Source organism: Carassius auratus, unplaced genomic scaffold (genome assembly GCF_003368295.1).
Source record: "Carassius auratus strain Wakin unplaced genomic scaffold, ASM336829v1 scaf_tig00216332, whole genome shotgun sequence".
Classification (NCBI taxonomy): domain Eukaryota; kingdom Metazoa; phylum Chordata; class Actinopteri; order Cypriniformes; family Cyprinidae; genus Carassius; species Carassius auratus.
This window is the reverse complement of record NW_020528515.1, coordinates 173,076-187,500: the sequence shown is the minus strand read 5'-3', so window position 1 is coordinate 187,500 and position 14,425 is coordinate 173,076. Positions and strand designations below refer to the sequence as shown.

Here is a 14,425-nt window from a genome sequence, read left to right as displayed (position 1 = left end):
GGTGGTCCTCATATCTGGCGTCCTCACAAGCTTGAAACACCCAGGTTTATACAGTATTACCACAAATAATCTAAAGCCATGTGATTCCTTAAGAAACTGCATGTAATTTAAGTCTTAACTTACTCTCAGATCACATCATGCGTCATGCAACTCAAAAACTAATGAGAGTTTCTTCTGTGAAGGGTTGTTTTGAGCTGCTAAGATCTTCAGGAAGCCTGTTCTGTCAAGTTAAAGGCTTGCACAATTAAGACCGAATTCAGCAGAAGCGCAGACACGTGCTCAGCGTTCAGCAGCGTGTCAGAGAGATATGATGGAATCTGGAACGATTCCACGCGCTCATGTTCGAGTTCGGCCGCGCCGCCGCTTCTTCTGGTGCAATCCTTTGAATGACAGAGCATTAACATAAAATTAGCAGCGGAATTACTCTGGCAGACAGGAATGAGAGACGCGTGCTCATAAACCATTCTCTTTCAGCCCAGCTCCGATGCTTCCAGGACGGTTTTGAAACGACGCCATGCTCGCCTCCGAACAACACACTAATCAATGAAGCTGTGTGGCCCGGGACATCTTAATAATCTCACACACACACAGGCCGAAGCGTGCTGGAAATACAAACGCCACTCCGCAGTCATCCCAAATCTCTTCAGTTGTCAACTCTTCGCCCCGGCCTTTTATTAAAGCCCTTTGCTCCTCTTTCCAGCCTTAAAATAGGAATAATTGGAGAAGGGCTGACGCAGGGGTGGCGAAGAGGGAGAGCTGGCTTTTCATTTAGATTGACAGGGCCGTGTTATCAGCACCGAGCACCTGTGCGGGGGTCAGAGCCGAAAAAACCCAGCGCAACCAAAGCGGATCTCGGAAGTCGCTGCCGCTGTAATTGCTTCCATTGACCCTCCTCTGATCGGCGTGGGAATCTGTGACAGGACGGGTCACGTGGTCCTCCAGCCGCTCTTCTACACAGGTATCCCTCGCAGATCCAGCAGCTGAATCATAAAATAAAACAAAAATAAAAAAAAGTAACAAAAAAATTCACAAATTTCAATTCACAAATTGAATCGAATTATATAAAGGATAAAATAAAATAAAAAGAAATAGAAAAATTAAGAATAAGACTAAACAAAATCAAATGAACGTAAAAATGAATTTACAAAAAAAGAAAGAATAAAAAAATATAATGGAATAAAAAAGTAACAAAGTTAATGTAAAATAAATGTAAAATAAAATATATAAATGAAGCATAAAATAAAATGTTATAAATTTAGCAAAAAATTAAACATTAGAAAATAAAATAAAATAAATTGAATGATGTTAAGAGTAAAATAACAATGATAGTAAAATGATGATTAATTTTTTGTATCTTTTTTTTAATTAAAATAACCTGCAACCCAATAAACTGGGCTTTTTAAGGTATTAGTCCACATCTGTTAGTTTCAAAACGAATGTCTATGTTAATGTACTTAAAAAACCTGAATAAATCAACAAAAAATAAAGAAATATTCATATAAAGAAAAAAACTAATATTCACATAATTTATATTCACATTCCCATCTATAAAATGGTTTTAACAAGAGAAAAAGTAAAAAGCATTAAGAACAACAAAAGGAATAAAAACTACTGTAAAAATAAAATAAAATATTTTCTGATGCCCCTGTAACTTCACTGAGTCTGCACTCAGCGTCTCACTCTGTATCTGTACCGCATCCACTGCTTCAGTGAGTGCAGCGGAAGTGGACAACTCCACAACGACAAAAAATGAGACGGGTCCTGCGGGAGAGAAGCCACGACCCCCGAGTCAATTCTCTAGAAAGGTGCGAGAGGGAACAGTGTGTCAGGAACGAGACGGATCATCTGTAACACCTGAATGAACTCGTGGAGGAGACGTGCAGAACAGATCTTCTGCTGGACACATCACTCTTACTAAACTATAATGGATCATGCCAAATACATAGTGTTCACGGAGCACCCACAGTCTAAATGAAGGTGAATAGAAGATCTCCAGCTGTCTTCTGTAGCACTGCTCTTCTGTTTCCTGCACATGATGAGTTGCTCACACATATACAGTGAGCAGAGAGAAGACTCTTCAGGTGCACGCTATTAGATTGCAGGCCAAAAGCAGACGGGATGCTGGGATATGACGTGCTTCAATGTATTCGCTGCGCCTCTGTCTGTGTCTTCTCTGAACCATTTCAGGAGCGTCCAGTGTGAACTGATCCGCCTTTGTTTCATCTTCATCTCTTTGATCTGCGTTTCTCTCCGGGTTAAAGACGTCTCACCCGTGTGTGCTGTTACGATGGCATGATTTTCAAGCAGGATGATGTCAGAGAGATGTATGGACTCTGACAGGTTGATCGGATCCAGTCTGCACGTACAGGAGACAGTGATGTGAACTGTTAGTGAGAGCTAACGCTCAAAGTGACGTCACCACACCATATATATGTAGCCGTCTTCTGCTTTCCATTTGACTTGCAAGTTTTTTGTTTATAAATGAGGCAACAAAATGGTGCTAAAAGCAGCCAGAAACAAGATGGCACAGATGCAGAAGATCGTGGAGCATCTGGAACACACTGACCCCTGGTGAACGTGACGGGACTGAAATGTGTCTCCTTCCACAACAACAACATATCCAGGAATTATTCATCCAAACCAGATGCACTGAAAGACATCAAACAACACTTCACCCATAACAACTACACCACCCATCAAAGACCCGAGGAGCCAATCACCACAAAGCAACCACATATGAAATGTCAATCAAATTTGGGCTTCACTAAAGTCATGCATTCAACCATTTTTTGAAGAATTTTTGCAACCAAACAGCTGCTGGTAGCCACTGACTTGACAGTGACAATTTATTAATATAGCACAATTAATTACAACTTACGTCGACCAATGTGCGTCCCAGTAGGTCATTAAAAACAGAAAAACACACAACAAACAAACAGAAAAATTATTAAATCATACAAATATCCCATCAGCCATATGCTTTAGAACATAAAAATGTCTTCAGCCTTAAAAATATTAAGAGAAGAGGCTTGTCTTATAGATAGTGGCAAGGCGTTTCAAAGCCTGGGGGCAGCAATACAGAAAGCACGATCTCCCCTGCACTTGAGCAATAAACAATAGCTCCTGTTTGGGAGACCGAAGGGATCATTAATGGGTTGATACTCCATCAGTAACTCACAGAGATAGGAAGAGGCCAAGCCATTTAGAGATTTATAAATAAGGTGCAACATTTTTAAATCCACTCTAAAGCAAACAGGCAACCAATGTAGTGAGTGTAAAATAGGGGTAATTTGCTCCCTCTTTTTAACCCCACACAAGAGTCGAGCCGTAGCATTTTGAACAAGCTGCAAATGGGTTAAAGCTGTCTGGCTAATCCCAAAATAAAGTTAGCTACAATAGTCCAGCCTAGATGAAATAAAAACATGAATTACTTTTTCAAAATCTTTAAAAGAAAGGAAAGGCTTAGCTTTAGAAAGCAGATGCAGCTGAAAAAAGCAAGCTTTGACACTTGAATTTACTTGACAGACAAACTTTAAGCCATCATCAAAAAAAAAAAAAAAAAAGTTTTATCCATGATTTCAAACACAGGGACATCCCACTCAAATCTAGTTTCTGGGAATTTGGAAATTCAGATGGACTAAAAACTATAATTTCAGTTTTCCTTTTCACTGAAGATTTGAGGAAAGCCAAGCCTTTACATCTGCCAAACAAGCCATAAGAGAATAAAGACACACAGAATTGCGTTTGACAGGCAAATAAACCTAGGTGTCATCCGCATAACAGTGAAATGACAAACCATGTTTTCTAAAAATCGAGTCAAGAGGGAGCATACAGAGAGAAAAAAGCAAAGGAGCCAAAATAGAACCCTGGGGAACGCCACAGGGCAAAAAAACATTACCCGAGTAATGTTCACCCATCCTGACTGAATGACCTATATTTGCAAAACATGCTTTAAACCAATATAGAGCGACACCTCTTAAACTAACACAATGTTCTGAACGATCAATGACAACAGCATGATCGACTTGCATAGTGTGAAAAAAAAAACACTATCAATGTTTGGTTCCCAACATTCTTCAAAATATCCTCTTTTGTGTTCAACAGAAGAAAGAAACTCATACAGGTTTGGAATCGCCTGAGGGAGAGTAAATGAGGACAAGATTTTCATTTTGGGGAGAACTATCCCTTAAAGGCACCAAAATTAAAACATAAAAAACTAAATCAATATGTTTGAGACATTTGCAGTTTTATAGAAATATGGAGACTAGATCAAAGACCTGCTTGTCAAAATTATTCAACGCAAAACAGCTAAATAATCTCAATGTCAAAGCAAAATGACTAAAAAAAAAAAAAAGTAAATATATTTAAAATAAATACATTTTATATAATATATTATTAATAAGTACTCAAAAAATAATTATAATTATATTGTTTGAACTGATAATTCTATTGTATAATGCTAATTCTACTGCTTGTTTTAAGTCTGTATTTTTTTTAAATATAAAAACAAATAATAATATTGTCCCTATACAGTTCAGTATTTGATTTTTAAGTACATTTTCATTTAATTTTGCATAATTTTGCCACCGCTCCAGGGTGCACTGAGATCAACAGGATGAAATATTAAAGCAATCAAGCTTCTAGAATATCAAAAATAAAAAGTAATTGTCATAATTTTACCAGTTTTTAATGCAGAATGATAAGTAGGCATGTTCTGCATCTGCACACATTTAACACACACAGTGTGATCTAACTTAGTTACATACATAAATAGAGCAAATACATAAATAAATTCTAGTATCATGAATGATACAATTTACTCAGTGTTTGTGCATATTGCAAAATCTAACCATTTCTCAACACTGGATGAATCGCTGTACTTTATGTACTTCTAATAACCTGCAAAAGTTTTTTTTAAAATACTTTTTCAGCATGTTTAGGAAAATGAGTGACTATGCAAATGTTTCCTTCCTCCCACAAGCACCGCCGTGCATCATCATAATCAAATTAAGGGGCGGGTTCATAAAGACTAAGCGCTAAAAATATTCTTTCATTATCTGGGAGCTGAATGGAAATAAAGGAGCGCTTGATTAGCTTGTGCGCCGCCGCTGCGACAGCTATGACATGTTCAGAGGTCCAGCAGACGCTAGATAATGACTTTCTCCAGACAGTCAACTTGTAGCTCTGCTATTAGTTTGCCTCTCAAAGAGCTTCCTGAATCAGGTACGTAAGTGCTATAAGATATGAGAAGTCTTATCTGTATTGGCTGCATTTACTGCTGTTCATTTCTTCACTCATTTTTCTCTCTCTCCAACATGGTGTGCAATATGCAAGATAATCAAGTTCATTATGTTTTCCACAATCTCCACAGTGTCCGACTGAACCATGTCTGATCATGAGGTGACCTCCAATCAATTCAACCGCTGCATCACAGGTCAACTCTGAGGTCATGCACAATAGGAGGAAAAACATGCTCAAATAAAATGCATACAACAACTATCTTAATGCAATGTAAACCATGCAAAATCAATAGGCAAAGTGAGGAGAAAACAACTGACATCAGTCAAACGTGATGGTGCAAATTCATTTTGTAGAACAAAACTACAGGTTAAAACTAAAATTACAACCGAAACTATAATAATATATATAAAAAAATTTTTTACTAGCAGTGAGATTTATAAAGTATTGTTTGCCATGAGCACAAAATCGTCCGACATTTAAAGAATGAAAACTACTCAAACTAAAAATACCTTTATTTACATTTCTGATAATTTATAAAGTTGTTTCATGTCTGTCATTTGAATAGTTTTGCATATTGCTGCATATTGGGGCCTATGCAGTTCTAAGAAATATTAATCTTTCAATGTTTGATTTTTAAGTTCTGATTTAAATTGGCATTTTTTAATAATTCTGCAGCCAGTTTGTAATCATTCTGCATTTTGTAGTCCTGAAGCACCTGAAGTTTTGACCCTGATAGAGTCGCCCCTCCAAGGTGCACCGAGATCAACAGGATACGATATGAAAGCAAACAAGCTTCTGGAATATGAAAATGCCATAATTTTCCAAGTTTTTATTATTCTATATTTTTTTAATGCAGAATGAGAAGGAGGTACAGTATGTAAATGAAAGCTGTGCATTTCGAAACATGAAGATCTGCACTACCATACTTTTTATTTTCTGTTTGAAGGAACAGCAAACACATCTGCCCGGAGTCTTCTGATCTTCAGAGAAACACTTATATATAGACAGCAATCTCCTGAGTAAACTCACAGAAACGGACCCCAGTCCACTCCAAAACCCCTGCTGTGGGTTCAGAAGTTTGCACTATTTATAAAGTACATACACAAAGTCTATTCCTGGAAGTTCAACCTCTTGAGAATATTGTGCTCTTGCAGTGCTGTGGGTCATTAATATTACACAGGACATATACATGTGCCCATCACGTATGCTTTAATATTCTGGATATTAAAACGTAAAACACAAAATGCATTCATTCATTCATTTCGCTCTGACTTCATGCCCTCCAGCGAGATCGAATTCAAGCAAGAAGCAATCAGGAAGTGCCCATCGTTCTTCCTGCTCTCTTATTCATGCAGGTGAAGCAGGACTCGTACAGGAATACTAAAGCGCAATGCTACGGGCGGACGAGGAAATGATGCTCAAATCAAACTTACTCCAGATCTGCTCAGAATCTCAAACTCTCTCTCTCTCATTAAGCATCTCCTGCTAATGTCCTGCTTACTGAGGCTTGGCATTATGAAGTGCTTTAGAAGTGATTCACAGACACCAACCGTCTGAATTCAGAGAAATGAATCAAACAGGGATGATACCGCACAGTGACGACAGCTCACAGATTTAAACCCATTTCGGTTAACAGCCTTGATCTTTGACCACTAGGCCACAGCATCCCGATGTCTGCTGTGGGAAAATGAGTGTAATGAGGGTCCTGACTCTCTCAGGGGGGCAACATAGCTGAACAGGTGCTTTATTCACTAAAAGATGAAGGAGTGGAGTGATAATCTCTATGTGAGAGAACATCACCAAAATAACACAAGATTTGCCCAGATTTTTATATTATATACAAGAATTGTTCAAAATCTAATTTGGATCAAATTTAAATAGCATAGAAAATAATTGTATAATAAATGTATTTCTGTATATTATTGGTAAATGGATACAATGTATAAAGCAGGGTTATTATAGTTAACAGATTAAAAAGAACCAAAACCTTTTTTTTTTTACTTCTATTAGCTGCATAAAAGGTCTTTTAAAAATATTGTTAACTATTTTCATTATTTGGTCATTTTTATTTTATTTTATTTTATGTACATTTTAAGTGCTGAAATAAATAAAACTAAATAAACTAAAATGTAAATTGAACAAAAACTATATAAAAACTATATACAAAAAACTCACATCAAAATTACTAAAACTTTAAAATTCAAATGAAAAGATCAAATCTAACTAAGAACTAGGATAACAACAAAAACTAAGATAGTATATCAATTGTATTAAAATAACATCGGTAAAGTATAAAGTATATTATCATATAAATAAAACCAAAACTTGACGTCTTATTGATGGCGATGGTTTCAACATCATTCAACACAAGAGAAATAAGATGCAAATCACACAATAAAATCAGTTTCTGTAAACTTTACGAGTCTCACGTCTTCATGTCTAAACAAAAGAGAAGTTTGAAAAGTGTCCAGATTCGTGTCTTAAAGTTGGCGTATTTCTCACGCGCATCTGTTTCTCCTACTTTGTTTTCAGATCTTGTCTGTGAAATAATATCCAATTTCTCCAGTGTTGTCAGCAGAAAGTACAGATGCAACAGAAATTAAATGAGCTGTCAATTTGTAGCAGAATAAACGTCGATGTGCCAGACATTATGCAAAATAATCAAACGTGTGGCTTGCGAGATGATGTCTGATTTATAGACTAAAGCAGGAGCTCTGAATGATTTTGTGACAAACATTACCAAGCAGGTGATAAAAAGAAGAAGAAGAGGAAAAAACTTCAGGGCCTAGCAAATAAACATTTGGCCTCCCAACTAATGCAGTCCATGTCCCAACATCAGCAACACAAGGATGGGACCAGAACAAGTCCATGAACCAGAGACTGAGATCTGCACAAGCAAGAGTGAAAGGAACAGAGACGAGAGCAGTGTGTCGCTCAGATCTCATCCAGCCTCTTTACTGACCGTCTGCTGGTGGCCATCGCTCACACCGTAGACGCTGAGTTTAATAAGTGTCTCGCTGTAGACGGGACAATCAGGTGGGACACTCACTCCAGTGAGGAACACGGGCTCCCTCGTTCCCTGCAAAGAAGAAAAGAGACAAGAGTCAATGGCTGAGGACGATAAATGACCCAGCAGCTGTCTGCCAACATATCGCTGCTCACTCGCTTATGCAGTGGCAGATGGGAATAAAAACTAAACGTCATGGTGAAGTCTGGAGACCAGATCAGAAAAGGGTTGCACAAAAAACTGAAATGCAAATGACTTGAAATCAAATTAAATCAAATAAAAAATTCAAAGGTTAAATAAACTACCATTAAAAGATGTTGTAACGTTTTTAAACATGTTTCTGAATGTCTCCTTTGGACACTGGCATCATAAAATAAAAAGTTTCCTCATCAGTTATTGTCAACTATTCAGCATACTTCCCTTTTTAAAAAGGGTTCAACCGTGCAAAACCGTCTAATAGCTGAAGCACATACCAATTAAACCAGCAGCGCTAAAAATATCACAACCTTTCTAACTCGTTCATATTTTGCTTCTGACTTCTGACTTCTGATGGAGGACCAGTGGGTCATAGGGATCCATCCCTAAATCTCAGCGGCTCATCTAAAAACACAACCACAGGGATAGAGCAAGAGATTGGGCATATCAATGAAACCCCCCGCTCCACATCAAAAAAGCATCTGTTTATGAGAAGAAGCCAGTTTGCTTCCCACAGACGAACCCTCACGCACTTATCACCGTTCACTGATCTCAGAGCAGGACACTCCCAGTCACGGCCGGTTTTACACATCTGCATTTCCTCAGGTTATGCCTGCTGTTCTGGGGCGTCTCTGGACCTGAGTCTCCTAAGACGGTGGGTGGGACAGACAGTGAGGAGCTATCTCTGGCATGAAAGCTCAGTCACACACCAAGAAGTCCAGAGACTGGAATGGCTCTCTTCTTTCAGGGTAAAAAGCAGCCTGGCCATTATTCAAGTCAGCGCTGGATCGATGAGGCCACGGTCTATCTGTTTCACATCTGCTCATTGGCTGAGCACATGTCACTATCTGAGCTGAAGATCACGATCCAGCTCTGCAAATGAACTGAGCAAAGGGATCCTGTTAAAGGGATGATTCACCCATGAATGAATATTCTGTCATTATTTACTCCTCCTCATGCTGGTCCAAACCTGTACGCTGAGAGATTTGAAAATCCACAAAAGAAACAAATACACCTCGTTCACTGAATTTCAAATGTATTGAAGTCACACAATAGCTTTTTATTAAGAACAGACCCCATTATTCGTTGAAAATCCTCGCCTCTGTTGCAGCTTTCAAATGTTATTTTACATTCTGCATATTTGATTTGGTGCAAGACGCGGTGCAACACATTAAGACCATTTGAAATCTTCAGAGGAGGAGACGTAAAGTTGTGTTCCACACAATAGCGTTCAGATGCAGAAGACATGGAGTATTATGGAAGCCCATTTCTACCACAGAATATATATATATATATATATATATATATATATATATATATATATATATATATATATATATATATATATATATATATATATATTATGAGACACTAAGTAATAACTATGAGATAATATAAACACTGATTGTTATAATCATATAATAATTTCTATAAGTTTGACATGTGTAATAAATACCTTCTCAAATAAATACCTTTTCAAATATCTTTTTTTTTTTTAATTTACATTGTAGTCTTTTTTGACTTTTCAGTTGTTGTTTTCTACAGTTTAGATTTTTTTTTCCTCATAATTTCATCTTCTCAATATCTAATTTTATACAGTGGAAATTAGGACATAATAACTGACAACCAATTTAATTATCTCATAATTATGACTTGGAATCACAATTCTATTTCTATTCTATTTTATTTATCTCATAATATATAGTTTCTCATATATATATATATATATATATATATATATATATATATATATATATATATTAGTCATAATCAACATTTCATTGCTATTTAAACTGGTCACGTATGATTTTTGTCATAATTATCACTTTTTATCTCATAATAATGCCTTAAATTTGGCCCCATATCGTTTTAAACCATAGTTTTGACTATTTTTTGTCAATCTTAATTTTTACTTAATTATGCCTTTATCTCAGCTTGTCATATTAAGTCATCCATCAGTAATGTCATAATTCAGATTTACCAAAGCACAGTTCAGTTTTTTTCTTAGATGGTGAAAATGGGCTTCCATTGAATACATTGCACAGGTTGTAAGGGACATTTTTGTTTGACAGACTATGAACTGTCCTTTCAGGCTGTGCAGATGCTTCAAAATTACTATCTTTTGTCCCGAGGAAGACAGAAAGCCAGACAGGTTTGGAATGACATGTAAACAAACTTTTATTTTGGGGTGAACTATTCCTTTAAAGCTAGCTAGGCAAGAAGTCAGCACACAGAGACATCAGACAAACGTGTTTTTCATGCATCTCCCCAAGGGATCTCACAGTCTTTTACAGGTTTGCATCATTCATCAGTTCAACAGGCTGAGATTGATTTTATAAGGTGCTTAATTAAAAGAATCAGCAGGATGTGTAGGCTGAAAGGTTTTTGCACTTTATCCTGCATACGTCTCCTAACCACTAAACAGCACATAGAGGACCATATGAATCTTGCTAAAGTTATGATCCATGCAAACTCATTAAAAAGCATTTCACTATCAAACTTACCTCACTCTCCATGCCTGAAATTTCAGTTCGAGCTGAGATAAAGCAACTGACCAGGACAAATCTGAACCCATACAAGCACAAGGTCAATATCGCTGGCGATGATAAATCAAGGGAGCGCTGAAAACTCACTGCAGCAGTGTGGGTAATGGTCAGTCTTCAGAACTAATGGCCTCGTTTCAGAAAGCAGCATTTATTTAGTGTGTGTTTGTGGTGGATGCGGGGTGGAGGAAGTCATTTAGAGATATCCCAAAGTGGCCAATTTGTTCTGTAATGTGCCGTCATGCTGGGCAAGCTCATATTTTTACACTAACCGGATGTTCGATAGGAATGCGATACAGAAACGGACAGAATAAATAGCGGGTCGCCATGACTTTGGCTAGAAATCAATGTGCACATGAATGCACATGCATCAAATACACATAACCGACAAAGATGTTTTATAAAGAGACAGTGGCATGATGTCAAATCATACTTACTGCCCTCCTCTTGAGGCCAGACAGACATTTTTAGAGTGGGATTTTCCAGGAGATTAAAAGAACACACACACACACACACACACTTTTGTGAAAAGTGGGGACATCCCATAGGCGTAATGGTTTTTATACTGTACATTCACCAACCCTACCCCTAACCCTAACCCGAAACTTTGTGCATTTTTACTTTCTCAAAAAAACTCATTCTGAATGATTTATAAGCGTTTTGAAAAATGTTGACATGGGTTATGTCTCATAAGTCACCCTCTCCTTGTAATACCTGTGTCATACCCATGTCATTATACAGAGTTGTGTCCTGATGTCACAAAAACATGCACACACACACACACACACAGGCTGCATCTTTCAGGAATGGAACTTAATTGTCTGCTTATTAAATTGTTAACATATTTTTCTTAGTATGAGGAAAATTTCTATGTGCCGTATTAACCAACATTCAAAATGTTCTGTTCAGTTTTCACATAATATCATATGTGAATAAGCAGAAATGTTTACAAGAACTAAATCAAAATATAATGCTTTCCAAAGGATCATGCGACACTGAAGACTGCAGGCATGATGCTGAAAATTCAGCTTTGATCACAGAAATAAATGCAATATATGTTCAAATAGAAAACATTTGTTTTAAACTGCAATAATATTTCACAGCATTATTGTTTTTACTGGAAGTTTTATCATATTATATTCCCCAGCAGACAGCAGTCGAGGCCACCAGCATCAGCATGACGCAGCGCAGACCCCAGCTGTGACGGAGCAAAACCCCCACTGGGAAACACAGGACTATGCTGGGAAAAACTGCTGCCTAACTGCCTGCAACATCCTCACACACACACACACACACACACACACACACACATATACACACACAGGTTTACATGAGATTACATGTGCATTAAGTCGAGAGACTAGGGAACAGCTGCAGTCTCATTTCAGACAAAAGCACCTGTCTATATTAAACAACAAAAGTGGGCCAGCTCTCTGCTCACAGTGCGCGGCCCACACCTGCAGCTATTTCAGACAACTGCCTTTCACAGGAATCCACAACATGCTCAAAGAAGAGTGGACAGGGGAATCTGGGAATCTCGCTTCACTCTGTGACTTTCATCTCCACTTCAGATGAGCGCATGTGATTAAGAAGTGCGTTTGAGGGACACGTCTCAGTGGAACCGCTAATGTGTGCACGATTACATCCAGTTCATTTCAATCCATTTGTCAATTGCTTAGGGAGTTATATTGCATTATTTCTATATTTATTTACAACAGGAAAATAACCTAATCAAAGCTTTTTTGGACAGAACTGTTAAAATGCAAAATGGCTTCATGAATATTCCTAAAAATATATTGTTTTGAGTTTCTTGAAAAAAAGTGACAGCTTTCATTTAAATTTTAAAACACACTCACGCACATGCACATGCACACACACACACACACACACACACACACACACACACACACACATATATATATATATATATATATATATATATATATATATATATATACACACGCACTTTACATTCATAAACTTATAAAAATTAAAAAAAAAAGACACCTACCCAACATCTCAGCCTCCAACAACTTGAGCTCAAGTCCATCTTTATTCCGGAGTCTAGAGGGTTTGCACAAACAGGTCAAAAGTGTCACTATTCAGCACTTTCCAGTTCACTAGATTCCTAACACTGAAACTGACACCAGTCATTGTCCGTTCTATACAGCGAGGTTTAGATAAGTCGCAGAACTACAAACACACACACACGAAAGCTAAATATTACTGCAGTCTGGGTGAGCTTCAACAGCGCAAACCTCTTTCCTCCAGCAAATCTAATTTGGAGGGAAATAGACTTCTCTTTGTGCACTCGTGTGGGGCCGAGAGTCCATGTGAAGGAGAAAAAAGAGGCAGGGTGAGAGAGAGAGAAAGAGAGAGATCAGTGTGCCACTGGAGGGTGTGTCCGGGTGTGAGATACGAGCCAGCTGTTGCCCTCAGTAAAGAGCTCAAGAGGACTGTCAGCAGAAACCAGTGGTGGTGTTAGGGTGGGGCTTGAGGCTGCTACAGCCCCATCAGAAGCTTGCCCAGCCCCGGCACAACCCACCCAAGCAATTACTAGTGATGTTCTTGGGGGTTTTTTGGGTCACTTTCATTAACATTGAAAAATAAACATTAAAAACCTATAAAAGAGCCTGATATGTGGCCTATAAACAATTGATATTATGGGGGAGGGGTCATGCAACACACGCAAGCAATGCACAAACTGTGCTCAAGAGTTATTCTGATAAACGTCAGTCAATGCACTATAGACAAAGTAAAAGTAAGAAAACTGATGGTGCTTTCTAATGCTGCATTAACAGCGCACATTTTACAGGCAACGAGAGACTAAACTCTCTAAAGGTATTTAACAGTCTTAAATTATTCCTTTAATATTTCTCTTTGTGGCCTATAGTGAAAAACATGAGGAGAAAGGAATTTCGCATTTTTAAAAATCGGTGCATGAAATAAACTGCAGTTACACAGTGTTAATATTTTTTATTATAGGCCTATAATTAATTGTAGAGATGAATAGACCTGTTTAAATTAATAATAATGATAAAAATTTATAAACATTTTCAATGAGGAGTAAGCTAATAGCCTGAAATTTTGTTATCCTCACAGCGCATCATGTGGTGATGTGCTATAAAATTATTGCGGGACAATGGAAAGTGGAGATTAAATAGTATGGAAATAATGTCGGCACTTTATCTATTGTAAAAAATGGTTAGATTTACCATGTTTTCCTGCCAGATGGCATTGAGATGGTCAGAAAACATGACTAAATAGATAAATAGATAATAAATAGAATAAATAATCTTTTTTATGTGCATTCATAAATGTGTTCATTGTTTATAATTTGTAAGTGTCATATTTGGCATTTAGCATTAGAAGTTATATTACTAATAACTGGCATATGAGAAAATGTAAAGGTTTTTAGGTTCCTTTTTTGAAGCTGCTG

At 37.4% G+C, this 14,425-nt stretch overlaps 1 protein-coding gene across 4 annotated transcripts in view; it reads right to left on the bottom strand.

The window, feature by feature from the left end:
- Window positions 1-13,397, bottom strand: part of LOC113097576 (type II inositol 3,4-bisphosphate 4-phosphatase-like) — a 127,552-nt gene extending 114,155 nt beyond the window's left edge. For 2 of the 4 annotated variants that reach the window (XM_026262819.1, XM_026262824.1), the window contains exons 1-2: window positions 12,998-13,395; window positions 8,204-8,320 (exon numbers count right to left, since the gene is read on the bottom strand). In XM_026262819.1, coding sequence (XP_026118604.1) covers window positions 8,204-8,320; window positions 12,998-13,036 — 156 coding nt within the window. In that variant the 5' untranslated portion in view covers window positions 13,037-13,395. Of the gene's footprint in view, window positions 1-8,203; window positions 8,321-10,947; window positions 11,092-12,997 lie in introns of those variants that run through there. The other 2 variants (XM_026262817.1, XM_026262818.1) reach the window with 2 other exon arrangements.
- Window positions 13,398-14,425: the final 1,028 nt, after the last annotated feature.